The sequence below is a fragment of the Cricetulus griseus genome, chromosome 2 (genome assembly GCF_003668045.3).
Source record: "Cricetulus griseus strain 17A/GY chromosome 2, alternate assembly CriGri-PICRH-1.0, whole genome shotgun sequence".
Lineage (NCBI taxonomy): Eukaryota > Metazoa > Chordata > Mammalia > Rodentia > Cricetidae > Cricetulus > Cricetulus griseus.
In genome coordinates this window covers 59,458,363-59,477,095 of record NC_048595.1, presented here as the reverse complement: position 1 = coordinate 59,477,095, position 18,733 = coordinate 59,458,363, and the positions used below count along the sequence as shown (strand labels likewise).

General features: G+C 39.5%; 3 protein-coding genes across 3 annotated transcripts; 2 read left to right on the top strand and 1 right to left on the bottom strand.

Moving 5' to 3' along the window:
• Window positions 1–2,459: 2,459 nt before the first annotated feature.
• Window positions 2,460–3,020, bottom strand: LOC100750635 (interferon alpha-12). The gene has a single exon (XM_027400514.1). The coding sequence runs from the start codon at window positions 3,018–3,020 to the stop codon at window positions 2,460–2,462; it is 561 nt and encodes a 186-aa protein (XP_027256315.1).
• A 3,358-nt stretch (window positions 3,021–6,378) lies between these two features.
• Window positions 6,379–6,951, top strand: LOC100769352 (interferon alpha-12). The gene has a single exon (XM_027400343.1). The coding sequence runs from the start codon at window positions 6,379–6,381 to the stop codon at window positions 6,949–6,951; it is 573 nt and encodes a 190-aa protein (XP_027256144.1).
• Window positions 6,952–11,712: 4,761 nt separating this feature from the next.
• On the top strand, window positions 11,713–12,264 carry LOC100769640 (interferon alpha-9). The gene has a single exon (XM_027400344.1). It carries the CDS (start codon window positions 11,713–11,715, stop codon window positions 12,262–12,264), a length of 552 nt encoding a protein of 183 aa, XP_027256145.1.
• The last annotated feature ends 6,469 nt before the right edge of the window (window positions 12,265–18,733 follow it).

Below are 18,733 nucleotides of genomic sequence, written 5' to 3'. Positions count from 1 at the left end.
CAGTTGTACAGTGAACAGAGGAGAGAATGAGGAGCACACAATAGGACTTTTCCACATCATGGAGGAAGAAACCAGGGCGATGAGACTGTGAGATGGGGTCTGGGAAAGCAGGGAGGTACTGGGAGTGTATCAGAAAGAAAGCTGTGTGCACACAGATGTTCATTATTATATATAGCATGTGCTACTGGTACACAGTACATCATGCATAATATGTATGTTTATATATACTCCCACTTTCAATTTCAGTCTAGGACACTGATCTCTATCTAAAGTATTCCTTATTGAATATTGATTTCAGTGATTAATCTTCAGTTCCAATATGTCTATTTGAAGAAATATTCAGCCTATTCTGACAGAAAGAAAAGGCTTTCAGTGTTCAATGGTCTATACTTTTCCACTTACTATTTCTATCTTTCCTTGAGATGTTGGTTTGATGGTAGAAGCATCCTCATCTCTTTTATTTCTCTTTCCTACTTTCTTCAAAAGAAAACCCTGATGTTACTTAGTGGCAATGAATCAAAAACTGTGATGTCATTGGAAATGAAAGCTAAAAAATGGAACTGGAGAGTCATCCAAATGAGACAGCAACAACATTAGCTACTATGATTCAGTGGAAAAGATTTTTGTTGATTAAATAAAATGATGTTATGAAAGTGACTATATTTCCAAAGGATCTTCAGGTTCAATGCAATCCAAATCAAACTTTCAATAATGTTTCTTCTAGAACTATCACTTTTAAAATAAATATGGGTTCGTGAAGATACCAAAGAATAAAAGCAGAGTTTAATTGGCAGTGTCACAAATTACAGCTATGTCTAAGAGAGAGTTACTATGCCTTACCACGGAAGCTTCTTGAAGTTGATGGCAATAAACACAGAGACACACAACTGATCAATGAACCGAAAATAAAGGGCTAACTTCTTGGTTCCAGGACCATTGGAGAAGAGGGAGTAGAAAAATTGTAAGAGCCAGAGGCAGTGGATGACTGCCGCAAAGCACTGGTCTTGGACACAGCAGGGTAGCTGCACAAATGAACTGAGAGTGGCTGTGACTGAATGAACAAGACCAAGCCACACAAAATCCCCATTGGGAAAAGGAGGCAAATACACCTCTAGCTGAGGAACTATGAGAACTGTGGCTGCTGAGAAAGAGATTCACTTGTCTTCAGGGTTGGGCCCCATAAATGGAGCTACCCAAGCTCCAGCAGATGGTCCTTTGTCCATTCACAACTAGAAGCTCCAAGAAATGAAGGATGAAAATGAGGAGGAAGATGAGGAGAACAAGGAGGAGAAAACCCATTGAAATTGAGAGGGCATAGAGGTGTTTCCAAGGATTAATTTTAGAGGATTTCACTTCCCTAGTGGGATTTATTCCAAGAGATGTTTCATGAGGCCATTATGAATAAGGTTGATTTCCTGGTTTCTCCCTGTTGTGTTTGTCCATGTTATATAGGAAGGCTAATGATTTTCTGTGATCTGTTTTATATCACTGTACATGATCTCACTCATATTCAGAACCCAAAACTGTTAAACTTGTAGGAGTTGAGAGTAGATGATAGGTACCAGAGGTCAATGAAGCCTGAGGGAGGATTAATTGGGGAATTAATATTAGAATATTAGGTCAAAGAGGACTAAGTCACAATGTGACAGGAGCAACATTCTCTGGCTTTCCACTGCACAGCATGCTGGCTGCACATCCAGAAGAGTACTATATACTGGAGAGATGTAGAGAAACAGATTTAGGGTTTGTCTAAACACTATGCAGTATGCACATGTAACCTGTATGATTTTTGGACACTGTTCACTTGTGTGATGTTTATGGTGTAGAGTATAAACTGAAAAACATTGGAAAATGGAAAAAAATAAAGAATTAATAAATCAGAAGTGTTTTATATAGCAAATTTATTGAATATAAAATAATTTAATTACATATGATGGTTTGTTACAGAAAAGACAACATATAACTGTTAGATATAGTGTAAATAAGTTAAATGATATAAATAGTAAAATAAATAATAACCTATATACATAGAAATGCCTGAATCAATGCAGGAACAAATGCTTTTATGTACAAACATTAAATTGTTTTGAAAACATGTAAATAGTAAAATAGGCAAAGCAGATCCATTTTGCAATCATTATAGAACACAGAAAATAAAGTGTTTTCATATGTACTTGCTACCTTGAAGAAAATATAAAATTGTATCTAAGTATAATAGAGTAAGTTAAGTCACATAAATAAATAAATAAATAAATAAATAAATAAATAAGAATGGATAGAGAACTAATGACTTACAGGTAGACACAGTATTGCTCATTACTGCTGAAGCACCTAGGCAGGTTCTTTGAGTTTGTGCTAAAATAATTAAGAATCTTGAGAATGGACAACCTGACCAGTGAAGTGCAGTGTCCTAGTCCAGGAGAGTCCTCTCCACTTTGCTCAGGACTTATTTCTTCTCCTCACTCAAATCTTGCCAGCAAGTTGGCTGAGGAAGACAGGGCTCTCCAGACTTCTGCTCTGACCACCTCCCAGGCACAGGGGCTGTGGTTCTTCTCTCTCAGGTAGACAGTGATCCTGTGGAAGTATTTCCTCACAGCCACCAGGGAGTCTTCCTGGCTCAGGGGAGGTTCTTGCTCCCCCACCTGCTGCATCAAACAGGCTTGCAGGTCACTGAGCTGCTGGTGAAGGCCAGTGCAGAATGTGTCTAGGAGGGTTGTCTCCCAAGCAGCAGATGAGTCCTTTGAACTGAAGAGGATCAGGACCTGCTGGGTCAGCTCCTGCAGGACAGGGATGGCTTGAGCCTTCTGGATCTGCTGGGCATCCACGTTCTCCAGAGGGAATGCAAAGTCCTTTCTGTCCTTCAGGCAGGAGAGAGGGGAGAGTCTCCTCATTTGTGCCAAGAGTGTCAAGGCTCTCTTGTTCCTGAGGTTATGAATCTGAGGCAGGTCACATCCCAGAGAGCAGGTTGACCAGTAGCTCATCACCACCAGGGCCATCAGGAAAGCACAGAGCCTGGGCATTGTGGATATTGCAGATGCTGCTGGTTCTCTGGGCTGTGTGGTCCTGAACCTTCCCCTCTAGATTCTCTGAAGACCATGCTGTGAGCAGCTATCTTTAATAGGGAAACACTAGCTTCCATTTTCTGAATGCCCTCCCCTTCTCCACAATTCTGTTTTCACTTTTTTTTTTCATTCATTCTCTGCTTGTGTCTGGGCATTTTCTCACCCATTTTTGTTTTCATCATTGCTTCCTCTTTCACTGCTCTCCTAAACCAATCTGCATCAGAGGTTTTCTATCTCTAAATGCAATTGTCATTAACTTATAACCACACATATACATTCAACTTTTGAAATTTACACACATATTGTAAAAACAAAGTTCTTCTAAAAATTATAACCAAAGATATTGAAATTCAGCTCATAATTTAATTTCTGTTGTTATATCAAGTACATAATTTTAAATTATAATCTAAGGTATGATGCATATTAATTGTTTCAAAATTTAAAAATGTCAATCTAATGGGCCAAGCACTGGGTTGAAATCCTGGAGTTCAGCTGAAGAGAGGGAGGAGAGATATTATGAACAGGGGGGTCAAGACCATGATGGGGAAAACCATAGAGACAGCTGACCCGAGCTAGTGGGAGCTCATGGACTATGGACTGACAGCTCGAGAACCTGCATGGGACTGAACTAGGCCCTCTGAATGTGGGTAACAGCTATGTGACTTGATCTGTTGGGGGGTGCTGGAGTGGCACCACAGAATGCTGGCTTTTGGAGCCCATTCCCTTTAGTGGGAAACATTCTCAACCTTGAAAATGGGGGAGGGGTTTGGTTCTATCTCAACTTGGTATGCCAGACTTTTGTGGACTTCCCAAGGAAAGCTTTATATCTTCTAAGGAGTGAATGGGGGTGGGAAGGGAGGAGGCAGAGGGGCAGTAGAAGGGGAGGTAGGGAGAAATGGGGTTGGTATGTAAAATGAAAAATAAGTTTTTGAATAAAAAATGTCAATGTAATGGTATACTTTAAATTTTTCCAGTGTTTAAAGGGTTAAAATTATTACCTTCACTAACCTTAATATTAACTTGTATGTATACTTAATTTAATAATCATTGTATATTAGCCACTTAATCAATGATTCATGTCATCATGAGGTCTCAAAATATAAAGGCTTGCTGTCCAAGCTGGAGGAGCTGAGTCCTGTAGTTTGTCCTTTGACCACCACATTCATGTTGTGGCAATCTCGAGGCTGCATACACACTCACTCTCACACACACAAACACATATACATATACATCCCCACCTACATACACACCCCATACCTACACGCACACTCCAGCATATACACACACATCATCATCATCATACACAGACATACACATTCACAGAAATCACATAAATACACACACATAACACACACACTCCCACACACATAAGTACACATTTCCCCCCACAAAGGCTCTTGCATACACTGTTACACTTTCATACATGTACACAACCCAGACACTCAAACACACACATATATTCACACACTTATGCACACACACCTATATACACCCATAATACACTGCTGTATACACACATACACACAGGCCTATTCACAATGATCGCACAAACACATACGCACACTCCTAGTAATACACCAGAGTATTAGAGTAATAACATCTCAAAACAAAAAATTTCATTTGTCACAAAACTTTAGAACCTTATCTTTATGGACTTATTCACCCAATGAGGCTGCATGTCTAACCTGGTCTTCCTAAGACACTGGAGTCCAAAAGAAGTAGGCTCTAACGCCAATTAAGGAATGGACTTGCTATTGAGGTGAGAGTAAGCAGGCAAAGATCAAAAGCTTCCTTCCTTCTTTCATGTCTTCTATGGGATTCCAGGAGAAGGTGTGCCTCAGCACAGAGGTGGATCTTTATACCTTAAAGATCTGGGTTAAAAGTGAGTGGTCCCACCTCAAAGATCCAGATAAAAGGTGTGCCTTCCCCTCTTAAAGATCCTGATTAGAAGTGGATCTTCTCACTTCAACAAGAAAAAACAAACAAACAAACAAACAAACAAAAACACCCTCACAGGAATTTTAGTTTGAGATGTTTACTTCCTATTACTCTTGTGTATGATTGGGACTGTGTGTGTGAGCATTGTTTATAAGTGTGTGTGTGTGACAAAGAGAGACAGAGCATTATGTGAGCATGTATGTGTTTGTGCACCAGTGTATGAGGGTGTGTATGTGTGTGTGCATATGTGTGTGTTTGTGTGGGTGTGTGTACGTGTATGAAAGTGTAAATGTGTATGTGAGTGCATTTGTGTGTGGGAATGTGTACTCAGGTGTATGGGAATGTGAGTGTTTTGTGTGTGTGTTTATGTGAATGTCTATGAATGTGTATTTCTGTGTGTGATGCTGTGTGTGTGTGTCTGTATGTTTATATGCTGGAGTATGTGTGTAGGTGTGTGTGTGTGTATGTATGTGTGTGTAGGTGTGGGAATGTATTGTGTGTGTGTGTGTGTGTGTGTGTTTGTGTGTGTGTGTGTATGAGAGAGAGAGAGAGAGTGAGAGAGAGAGAGAGGGCAGCCTCAAGATTGCCACAACATGAATGTGGTGGTTAGAGGACAAACTACAGGACTCAGCACTCTACTCTTCACCATGTGTTTCAGGAATCAAGCTCAGCTCCTTCAGCTTGGACAGCAAGCCTTTACACATGGAGACCTCATGACGACATGAATCATTGAATAAGTAGCTATTATACAATGATTATTAAATTAAACATACATATAAGTTAACATTAAAGTTAATGAAGGAATTTGAAGAAAATAATTTGAACCATTTAAACATTGGAAAAATTTAAAGTAAACCATTTAACCATTTAACCATTGACCTTTTAAATTTAGAAACAATTAATATGAATCATACCTTAGATTATAATTTAAAATTTTGTACTTGATATAAATAACAGAAATTAAATTATAATTTAACTATAATTCAAACTGAATTTAAATATATTTGGTTACAATTTTAGAAGAACTTTACAATATGTGTGTAAATTTCAAAAGTTGAATGTATATGTGTGGTTATAAGTTAATGACAATTGCATTTAGAGATAGAAAACCTCTGATGCAGATTGGTTTAGGAGAGCAGTGAAAGAGGAAGCAATGATGAAAACAAAAATGGGTGAGAAAATGCCCAGACACAAGCAGAGAATGAATGAAAAAAAAAAAGTGAAAACAGAATTGTGGAGAAGGGGAGGGCATTCAGAAAATGGAAGCTAGTGTTTCCCTATTAAAGATAGCTGCTCACAGCATGGTCTTCAGAGAATCTAGAGGGGAAGGTTCAGGACCACACAGCCCAGAGAACCAGCAGCATCTGCAATATCCACAATGCCCAGGCTCTGTGCTTTCCTGATGGCCCTGGTGGTGATGAGCTACTGGTCAACCTGCTCTCTGGGATGTGACCTGCCTCAGACTCACAACCTCAGGAACAAGAGAGCCTTGACACTCCTGGCACAAATGAGGAGACTCTCCCCTCTCTCCTGCCTGAAGGACAGAAAGGTCTTTGCATTCCCTCTGGAGAACGTGGATGCCCAGCAGATCCAGAAGGCTCAAGCTATTCCTGTCCTGCAGGAGCTGACCCAGCAGGTCCTGATCCTCTTCAGTTCAAAGGACTCATCTGCTGCTTGGGAGACAACCCTCCTAGACACATTCTGCACTGGCCTTCACCAGCAGCTCAGTGACCTGCAAGCCTGTTTGATGCAGCAGGTGGGGGAGCAAGAACCTCCCCTGAGCCAGGAAGACTCCCTGGTGGCTGTGAGGAAATACTTCCACAGGATCACTGTCTACCTGAGAGAGAAGAACCACAGCCCCTGTGCCTGGGAGGTGGTCAGAGCAGAAGTCTGGAGAGCCCTGTCTTCCTCAGCCAACTTGCTTGCAAGATTGGGTGAGGAGAAGAAATAAGTCCTGAGCAAAGTGGAGAGGACTCTCCTGGACTAGGACACTGCACCTCACTGCTGAGATTCTGCAGTCTCAAAATTCTCACTTATCTTGTCCTGAACTCAATGAACCTGCCTAAATATTTCAGCAGCGATTAGCAATACTGTGTTTATCTGTAAGACATTTGTTCTCCATCCATTCCAACTTGTTTATTTATTTATCTATCTATTTATTTTGTGATTTAACACTTTATTATAATTTGATACAACTTTATATTTTCTTTGAGGTAGCAAGTACATATGTAAGCACTTTATTTTCTATGTTTATAAATGATTGTGAAATAAATCGGCTTTGACTTTTTCATTCTTTGTATGTTTTCAAAAAGTTAATGTTGGGAAAAGATTTTCCAAACAGATGCACCCAAGAAACAAGCTGGTGTAGCAATCCTAATATCTAACAAATTAGACTTCAACTAAAATCAATCAAAAGAGATGAGGAAGGTCATTTCATATTCATCATAGAAAAAAATCCGTATAAATTAAGTCTAAATTCTGAACATCTATTCCCCCAATACAAAGGTACCCACATTCATAAAAGAAACATTACTAAAACTCAAATCACACATAAAACCCACACACTTATAGTGGGAGACTTCAACATCCCACTCTCACCATTAGACAGGGCAACCACACAGAAGCTTAACAAAGAAACAAAGGAATTAACAGAAGTTATGACCCAATTGGATTTGACAGACATCTATAGAACATTCCATCCAAGCACAAAAGAATATGTCTTCTTCTCAGCGTCACATGGAACCTTCTCTAAATCTGACCACGTACTCAGCAACATAGCAAACCTCAACAGATCCAAAACATTGGAATAACTCCCTGTGTCTTATCAGATCAGATCACCATGGTTTAAAGTTAGAAGTCAACAACAACACAAACTTCAGAAACCCTACAAACTCCTGGGTCAAGGAAGAAATGAAGAATTTTTTTTTTTTTTTTTTTTTTTTTTTTTTTTGGTTTTCAGAGACAGGGTTTCTCTGTGGCTTTGGAGGCTGTCCTGGAACTAGCTCTTGTAGACCAGGTTGGTCTTGAACTCACAGAGATCTGCCTGCCTCTGCCTCCTGAGTGCTGGGATTAAAGGCGTGACAAGAAATTCTTAAAAAAGAAATTAAATCTTCCTATAATTCAACGAGAATGAAGACATAACATACACAAAATTATGGGACACTTTGAAAGCAGTGCTAAGAGGAAAGTTCATAGTACTAAGTGCCAACATGAAGAAACTAGAGAATACTCACACTAGAGAATTAACAGCACAACTGAAAGCTCTAAAACAAAAAGAAGCAAACTCACCCTGGAGGAGTAGATGCCAGGAAATAATCAAAATGAGGGCTGAAATCAATAAAGTAAAAACAAAGAAAAACTATTAAGAATCAATGAAACAAAGAGGTGGTTCTTAGGGAAAATCAATAAGATAGACAAACCTTTATCCAAACTAACCAAAAGGCAGAGAGAGGACATGCAAATTAACAAAATCAGAAACGAAAAGGGGGACATAACAACGGGCACTAAGGAAATCTAGAGAATCATCAAGTCATACTTTGAAAAACTGTACTCCACAAAATTTGAAAATTTGAAGGAAATGGACAATTTTCTGGATAGATTTCACTTACCAAACTTAATTCAAGAACACATAAGCAATTTAAATAGACCTATAACCCCTAATAGAAGTAGTCATCAAAAGTATCCCAACCAAAAAGATTTTCACTCAGGCCCAGACAGTTTCAGTACAGAATTCTACCACAAAATTCAAAGAAGAGCTAATACCAATACTCCTCAATGTATTCCACACAATAGAAGCAGAAGGGTCATTGCCAAACTCTTTCTATGAGGCTACAGTTGCCTTGGTACCTAACCCACACAAAGACACAACTAAGAAAGAGAATTACAGACCAATCTCTCTCATGAACATTGATGCAAAAATACTTGCTAAAATATTAGCAAATCGAATCAAAGAACACATCAGAAAAATCAACCACCATGATCAAGTAGGATTCACCCCAGAGATGCAGGGATGGTTCAATATATGAAAATCCATCAATGTAATCCAACATATAAACAAACTGAAAAAGAAAAACCACATGATCATCTCTCTTGAAGCTGAAAAAGCCTTTGGCAAAATCCAACACCCCTTCATGATAAAGGTCTTGGAGAGATCAAGGATAACAGGAACATACCTAAACATAATAAAAGCAATATACAGCCAACATCAAACTAAATGGAGAGAAACTCAAAGCGATTTCTCTAAAATCAGGAACAAGACAAGGCTGTCGACTCTCTCCATACCTCTTCAATATTGTACTTGAGGTACTAGCTAGAGCAATAAGACAACAAAAGGAGATCAAGGGGATACAAATTGGAAAGGAAGAAGTCAGACTTTCACTATTTGCAGATGATATGATAGTTTACATAAGTGACCCAAAGAATTCTACCAGGGAGCCCCTACAGCTGATAAACATTTTCAGCAAAGTGGCAGGACACAAGATTAACACAAAAAATCAGTATCCATACTGTATACAGACAATAAAGGGGCTGAGAAAGAAATCAGATAAACATCACCCTTTATAGCCACAAACAACATAAAATACCTTGGGTTAACGCTAACCAAACAAGTGAAAGACCTGTATAACAAGAACTTTGAGTCTTTAAAGAAAGAAATTAAAGGAGATACCAGAAAATGGAAAGGTCTCCCATGCTGTTGGATAGGTAGGATCAACATAGTAAAAATGGCAATCTTGCCAAAAGCAACCTACAGAGTCAATGCAGTCCTCATCATAATACCAGCACAATTCTTCATAGACCTTGATAGAATAATCCTCAAGTTTATATGGAAAAAAAACCCCAGGATAACCAAAACAACCCTCTACAATAAAAGAACTTCCTGAGGCATCACCATCTCTGTCTTCAAGCTCTATTATAGAGCTATAGTCCTGAAAACAGCTTGGTTGGTATTCGTGCAAAAATAGGCAGGCAGACCATTGGAATCACATTGAAAATCCTGATATTAACCCACACAACTACGAACACCTGATTTTTGACAAAGAAGCTAAAATTAAAATAAAAAAGAAAACATCTTCAACAAATAGTGCTAACATAACTGGATACTGGCATGTAGAAGATTGCAGATAGATCCATATCTATCACCAAGCACAAAACTTATGTCTAAATGGATGAAAGACCTCAACATAAATCCAGCCACACTGAACCTCTTAGAAGAGAAACTGGGAGGTACCCTTGAATGAATTGGTACAGGAGACCACTTCCTGAACATTACACCAGTAGCACAGCCACTGAGATCAACAATTAATAAATGGGACCTCTTGAAAATGAGAAGGTTCTGTAAGGCATAGAACACAGTACCCTGAGTGTCTGTTTGAGTATATGTATGTATATTTATGTTTAAATGATGGTGTGTGAATATATTTGTAAGTGTGGGAATGTGTACATTTGTATGCACTCATGTGTTTGGGTATGAATCTTTGTGTGTTTGTGTGTTGAAAATTGTGTTTTATATGTGTGAGAGAGATTGCGTGTATGTGTGTGTGTGTGTGTGTGTGTGTGTGTGTGTGTGTGTGTGTGTGTGTATATATGTGTATGCATGTGTGGTAGAGTGTGTTGATATGTGTGTGTGTTGTGAGATCATGTGTATTATATGTGCATGTGCCTGTATATGTGTGAGTGGGTACACATGTGTATTTACTTGTGTGTGTCTGTGTGAGTATATATGTACATATTTGTGTGAGAGTGTGTGTCTATATTTCTCTGTGTCTGTGAGTGTGTATTTATGTGTGTGTGTTTTGTATGAGAATGTTTATCTGTGTATGTGTGTGATTGTGTATGATGGTATGTGTGTATGTATGTTTATATTTGTGGCATTGTGTATGTGGAAATATGCATGTGCACTCATGAATGAACCAGTATGTATCTGTGTTAGTGTTTATGTAAATGATGGTGTGAGGGTCTTTGTGTGTGTGCATGCATTGTGTGTGTGTGTGTGTGTGTGTAGTGTGAATGTGGTCATCGAAGTCCAACTTACAAGAGTCAGTTTCTCTATTTCAAGCATGGATTTCAAGAATCAAATTCATTTCACCAAGCTTGAGCAGCAAGCCTTTACACATCAAGTCCTCATGATGACATGACATTCATTGGATGAATAAAGAAGATACACTGATGATTCAATTAGCATGTTATATAAATTAACATTAGAGTTAATGAAGGCAAGCTGATGTATATCATTACATCAATACTTTCAATTTAGAAACAAGTGGCATCATACCTTACATTATGATTTAAGTATTTATTTAAATGATATAATAAAACACAAATTAATGTAAAATGAATGTCAATAACTTTTTAAATACAATTTTAGAGGAAATTTTACCTTTAAATTTCAAACATGGAATGTGTATCTGTGGAGTAATAGTTAATGACAATTCTATTTATAAAAAGAAAGGCTGCAAAACAGCTTTCTGAGGGCAGCAATGAAAGGGGAAGCAAAGATGAAAACAAAATGGTTTAGAAAAAATCCCAGAAACAAGCAGAGAATGAGTTCAAGAAAGTGAAAAGACAACTGGGAAGTGAGGGAGGCATTCAGAAAAGGGAAACTATTATTTTTCCCTATTTAAGATAGATGCTCAACATATGGTTTTCAGAGAACCAGAGGGGAACATTCAGGACTTCAGAGCCCAGAGGATCAGCAGCATCTACAGTATCCACAATGGCTAGACCCTGTGCTTTCCTGATTATCTTGGTGTTGATGGACTACTGGTCAACCTGCTCTCTGGGATGTGACCTGCTTCAGACTCATAACATCAGAAACAAGAGAGCCTTGACACTCCTGGCACAAATGAGGAGACTCTCCCCTCTCTCCTGCCTGAAGGACAGAAAGGACTTTGCATTCTCTCTGGAAAAGATGGATGCCCAGCAGATCCAGAAGGCTCAAGCCATGTCTGTCCTGCAGGAGCTGACCCAGCAGGTCCTGATCCTCTTCAGCTCAAAGGACTCATTTGTTGCTTGGGAGACAACCCTCCTAGACACATTCTGTGATGAGCTCCATCAGCTGCTCAGTGACCAACAAGCCTGTCTGAAGCAGCAGGTGGTGATGCAGGACTCCCTAATGGCTGTGAGGAAATACTTCCACAGGATCACTGTCTACCTGAGAGAGAAGAACCACAGCCCCTGTGCCTGGGAGGTGGTCAGAGCAGAAGTCTGGAGAGCCCTGTCTTCCTCAGTCAACTTACTGGCAAGATTGAGTGAGGAGAAGGAGTAAGTCCTGAGCAAAGTGGAGAGGACTCTCCTGGACTAGGACACCGCAACTCATTGCATAAATTCTCCTTTAAAAACTCTTACTCATTTTAGCCTAGATGTTTCAGCAAAACAGTGCCAATTTTTGTCTGTATGTAAAAATTATTTGTTCTTGCATCCATTTAAGTACATCTGTGTATGTGTGTATCTATTTATTTATTTGACTATTTATATAATTTAAGTTATCTAAGTTAAATCTTCAAGTTTTGTATTTCCTTTAATGTAGCAATCATCATATGCAATTAAATTATTTTCTTTTTTATTAAATTTTGTTGTATAAAACACTTTTGATTTGCTAATTCTGTAGTTTTTCAATTATTCCAGTCTTTTAAAGTTGATACTGTACACCATACAAATTATACAAATGTACACAGTGTTGAAAACTTGCACTGGATAAATGTATACAATGTATAGTGTTTAGACAAATCCTAAATTCATCCCTCTACTTCTCTACAGTATATAGTATGCTGTAACACTAATTAATAAATGATCATAGACAGATGCTGGGGTTCAAACCTCAAGTTGAATATCAAAAAATCAAAGCTGGACACTAGCTTCTTACCTCTACCTCAGGCTGAATGGGCTGATCCTGTCTCCATGATCTCTCACCAAGCCTCAGACTGTAACCTCTCCTTAGCATGGCTGGAAAATGAATACCTCATACTGACTACTGAAGGCCCTTCTTCTATCTTTTATAACCCTCTAGTGCCAGGATTAAAGGCATGTGGTCTGTCACTCTTTTAGACTGACTCAATCTCATGTATCCCTGGATAGCCTTGAAGTCAGAGAGATCCCGCTACCTTTCAATCGTGAGTCCTAGGATTAAAGTTGTGTACCACTACCTCTTAGTTTCTGGTTGCTGGGATTACAGGTCTGTGCCTGGCTTCTGTGGCTTGTGGTTGATTTTGCTTTCTGAGTCCTCAGGCAAGTTTTAATAAATCATAAACAATATCTCACCACAGTATTCTTTGTATGCGCATTAGCATGCTGTCCAGTAAGAAGTCAGAGAATCGAGCTCCTGTGAGGTTGTGACTTCATCTTTGACATATATTTCCCAGTTAACCCTCTCTCAGACCTCCCTGACCTCTGTTACCTTTCCTCTAACTCAACTCCTATGAGTTTAACAGTTTTTGTGTTCTAAATATGAATGAGACCACATACAGCTATAAAAATAGATCACAGAAAACTGACTATCCTGCATTTACCACAGATGAATATGCCAGTAAGAAATCAGGAAATCAACCCCTTCATAATGGCCTCATGAAATATCTCGGAATAAATCCCACAAGGGAAGTGAAATCCTCTAAAATCAATCATTTGAAACACCACTCTTCCTTCTCAATTTCATGGCTTTTTCTCCTCTTCCTTCTCCTCCTCCTTTTATCCTTCTCTGTCTTAGTCCTTCTAGTTGTGTATGGACACAGGGCCATCTCCTGCCTCTTGGGTAGCCCCTCTCAAGGGTCCCAACCATGATGATAACTGAATCTCTCTCTCAGCAGCCACCAGTTCCCATAGTTCTTCATCAAGAGGAGGAATTTCCTTCGTTTTCCAGCCTGGAATTTTATGTGGCTTGATCTTGTTCATTCAGTCACAGCAACTTTCAATTCATTTGTGCAGCTACCATGTTGGGTCCAAGTCCAGTGCTTTGCTGTAGTCATCCACGGCCTCTGGCTATTACAATTCTTCTGCTCCCTCTTCTGCAGTGGTCCTGGGGCCAGGAAGTCAGCCCTTTATTTTCTGTTCATTGATCAGTTGTGGGTCTCTGTGTTTATTGCCATCAACTGCAAGAGACTTCTGTGGTAAGGAGTGGTCTTACCACAGTAACATTATCCTGCAGTAGCACTATCTTAGATATATAGCTGTCATTTGAATTCAGGTATTGTGACACTACAGATACAATTTCACTTTATTCTTGCTATCTTCATGGTTCCATGTGTTCTAAAAGTGATAATTCTGGGAGAAATATAATTTAAATTTTGATTTGCATTGTGTGCTGATTTAAATAACGGCCCCCATGGACTCATGTGTTTGGATGGGGCCCAATGGCACTATTATGAGGTACAGCCTTGTTGGAGTAGGTGTGGTCTTTTTGTAGGAAGTGTGTCATTGTGGAGGTGGGCTTTGAGGTCTTGCATGTTCAAGCTAGGCTTAGTGTGCCAGTCTCCTCCTGCTGCCTGTAGATCGAGGTGTAGAATTCTGTCTCCTTCAATACCATGTTTGCCCACCTGCTGCTATGTTTCTCACCATGACGGTAATGGACTACACCTCTGTGACTGTAAGTCAGCCCCAATTAAAGGTTTTCCTTTATAAGAGTTACTGTGGTTATGGTGTCTCTTTTCAGCAATAGAAACCCTAACTAAGACAGATTGCATTGAACTTGAAGATCCCTGGGAAATACAGTCACTTTCATAACATCATTGTATTTAATCAATGTAGATCTTCCCCACTGAATCTTAATAGCTAACGTTGTTGCTACTGCTGTTTCATTTGGATGACACTTTCTTCAGCTTTCATTTCCAATGACATCCTATTTTTGGTTCATTGAGATAAACCAACATCAGGGTTTTCTTTCCAGGAAAAGTTGAAAATAAAAATAAAACAGATGTGGAGACTTCTACTATCACACCAACACCTCAAGGAAAAATAGAAAGAGTCAATGAGAAAGTACAGACGGTTGAAGTATTGGACACTTTCACTGTCTGTTAAAATAGCCTGAACACGTCTACAACAAGACACATGGAACTGAAGATTAATCAATGAAATCAATATTCAATAAGGATTGATGGCTTACAAATGCTTCATATAGGGATCAGTGTCCTAGTTCAAAACTAAAAGTGGAAGTATATATAAACATACATATTATGCATGATGTACTGTGTACCAGTAGCACATGCTATATATAATAATGAACATCTGTGTGCACACAGCTTTCTTTCTGATACACTCCCAGTAGCTCCCTGCTTTCCCAGACCCCATCTCACAGTCTCATAGTCCTGGTTTCCTCCTCTGTGATGTGGAAAAGTCCCATTGTGTGCTCCTCATTCTCTCCTCATTAACCAGCTCTGTTCACTGTAAAATTGCTTTCTCTTACATCTTGATTTGTTAATTTTTTCTGGAAATGCATAACCACCAGTTGAAATAAAATATGAAGCAATTCAAGGTTTGTGAGAAACTCTCATGTGAGAGAATTTCCTCATGGTTTGGAACTGAGAGAATGTTTTTCTAATGAGCTAATGTAGACTGTGCCTGAGGGGGGTGGGACTGAATCTGCAATGGTGGCAAACATTTAGAGAGGACCAGCGCCCTCTATTGGCAATTGCCATCAAGGAAGAAATAGTTTGGCATGTTTTCTCCATAGTTAAAAGGGCATTTGCCCAGAAGAACAAACTTCAGTATGGAAGACTCAATTCCCATCACTTCTCATCTGAGAGAGGGAGCATCCTTCCAGGTCCACACAGGTCATGTCTTCTCAACAATGCACAAACAGTTTCAAAGAGGTTTTTCACTCTAACCTTCTGCAGAGGGAAGCTCTCTGGAGAAGGAGGGGTCTGTGTGCAGTCCCCTTAGTAGCTATTTACAAAGCTCTGTGTCTACCTCACATAGTTTTGAGCAGTAGGTAAAGCATTTGGAATGCATCGTGAAACTGAGAAAACCATGCTTGAGCTAGGAGTGCTGTAACATAGTGTCTGAACTCACAGAAGAGATTCTCCACCTACTGCTCTGCCTACTGAAATCAGCAACAATGACCTTGGTGAAGGCACTGATTTCTGACTGTCTTTTCATGCATGACTTCAAAATCACAGGTAACTTCTTCCACAATAGAACATGACTCTTGGGACAACCTGAATCCATGTTACAGACCATGGTCACTCTAGATTGGTGCAGAATAAACCAATTCTTACTCCTACTGGAGCAAGATCTGTATTTAGCAGGGGCACACACAGCTCAACAACCCAAAACATCTTGACCCACCAGCCCCTTTGAGTTCTGCAGAACATGTGGATAGAGAAAGACAATGTCCATCTGTAGGTATAGCTGCCAAGGAATCTCTAGAGCTTCATCAACTCCTTCTTAAGAATAACTTGTCAACTGCTGTTGACAACTCCCTGCTCTTGGGTCCTGCCTCTTGACTCCATGGTCAGGAGGAAGTTGTCACTGTCACTTTGGATGAAGAACATGCTCACATGAATATTGCCCTGTTGGAGTCCTCAGTGGGAGCACAGGAATAGATAAAGGGCTTTTATATATTACAGGGACAGACACTGTGTAGTGTGTATTTGGGAGAAAATAGATCAATACCAAGGTGATCTGCAGAGTTTGAAATTGAAGAAGTATATGGTGGGTATTGTGATTATTGGATGAACTGGTCTCTCTGTGTGATAGTTCAACATGTTCCAGATATGACATTTTGCATTCTTTACTTGGTGTTTCTTTTTGAGGTAATATTCATCATCTTTATGTTTATATAATAGAATAAATGCTATGATGCACCTCCATGGTATTACCTTACCAAGAATATATGTATAGCCATTTAATTTTTTATATCTTAGTTGTAACCTTGTTTTTTTTTTGTTCAACAGAATTGGGGAACCAAGATACAGGATAGAAAGACTGAGACAGAAGCATGTTGTAAGCCGAATAAGTGCTGAGCTACCTCTCCTGCATACATGCCTGAACTTTAGTCAATCAAGTCCACACAGCAACATCTTTTCCATGTGAGAATGGTCCTAGGAGTCAGGGAGCATCACACAGCTATTCATAAAAAGACAGCCATGATGGTAACACCATGCAAACTGTGTGATTATGTGACACAGCAACCCACTGTGCCTGCTGATTCCTGAGTTGCAGTATCCAGCATCCAGTGATGTACAGAAGGGCATGGAAACAGTGACATAGGGAGACAATCCATCCCAAAGATCTGGCGGGTAGCCTAGCCAAATTGGTGAGCTTCAAGGTCACAGTCAGGCACTGTCATGAAGGAATCAGTCAAAGAGCAATAGAGGAGGGTACAAGACATCATCCTCTGGCTTCCACATGCCACATGCACAGGCAAGTAGATCCAAACACCCCTCCCCCCACACACACATGAGGATACAGAGACTGAGAAAGACAGAGACAGGAGAGAAGCAGAGAGAGAAATTGAGACAGACAGATGTGGCAGGATGACCTGTTTCACAATGAGAACCCTAGTGGAGCCCAAGGTGATCACCATAATCTCTCCATGCTGTGATTCTGTGTAAATCTAGCATATTGAAGCTCTGGAGAACTGCTTCAATATCCCAGTCATGGAGCCTGGTTAGTGCCATGTTGACTAAGCAGTGTGTAGTCTTTGACACCCATGGGAGGTGAGCATGAAGTTGGAGACCAGAAAAAAAGCACCAGGCATGTGTGCGTGCGTGCGTGCGTGCGTGCGTGCGTGTGTGTGTGTGTGTGTGTGTAGACAGGCAAGCCAGTATCTTATCAATGACCATGCATTAATTTCAGATAATTGTGTTGTAAAATTACATCTTTTAACAATTAGCCTGAGTAATGGCATCCTTTGTCACACAGAAGCTTTTTAGCTTCATGAGGTCTTGTTTTGTAACTGCCGGTCTTAGTGCTTCTGATTTTGGTGTCCTGTGCAGAAAGTCCTTTCATGTGCCAATCAGTTAAAGCCTATTCCCAACTTTCTCTTAAATCACAGTCAGTTTGCCAAGTCATATATTGAGGTCCTTGATCCTATGGAGTTGAGTTTACAGGATGATGAATATGCATCTATTTTCATTCTTCTACATGAAACAATCCCACTGGACTGCACAACTTGTGAAAGATGGTCTCTTATTTCTAGTGTGTATTTTGTATTCTTCATAAAAAAAAAACAGGTCCCCAAAGTTTCAAGGACTTCTGTCTCAATCTTCATTTCTATTCCATTGATCAACCTGTCTGCTTTTATTCCAATCTTGGGTTATGTTATTGCTGTAGTTTTGTAACAAGTTGTGAGATTGTGGATGGTGATACCTCCACCAGTTCTTTTATTATTCAGTATTGGTATAGTCATTGCACTCATTTTGTAAATATAAATAAATTTAATTTTAGTTAACTGCAACATATACCTATGATATTGTTTTGATTATATAAGCCCTACTGCATTCAAATGTTTGTGGATTTGTATTTATATGTGCATACAGAGGGGGCCAGATGTCATGTCAGTCAATGTCCAGTTTTTATCTCAGTCACTCTCTACCTCATTTTCTGTGACAGGTTCCCTCACTTAAGGGAGGGCTCACCATTGCAGTTAGATTGACTGTCCTGTCCTTGGAATTTGTGATGGCTATTCTTGGCTGTCAACTTGACTACATCTGGAATTAACTGAACCTCTCCTTGCAAAAAAATCAACAAAAAACCAAAAAACCAAAAAACAAAAACAAAAGCCTGAAAGCACAGGTATAGCAGCA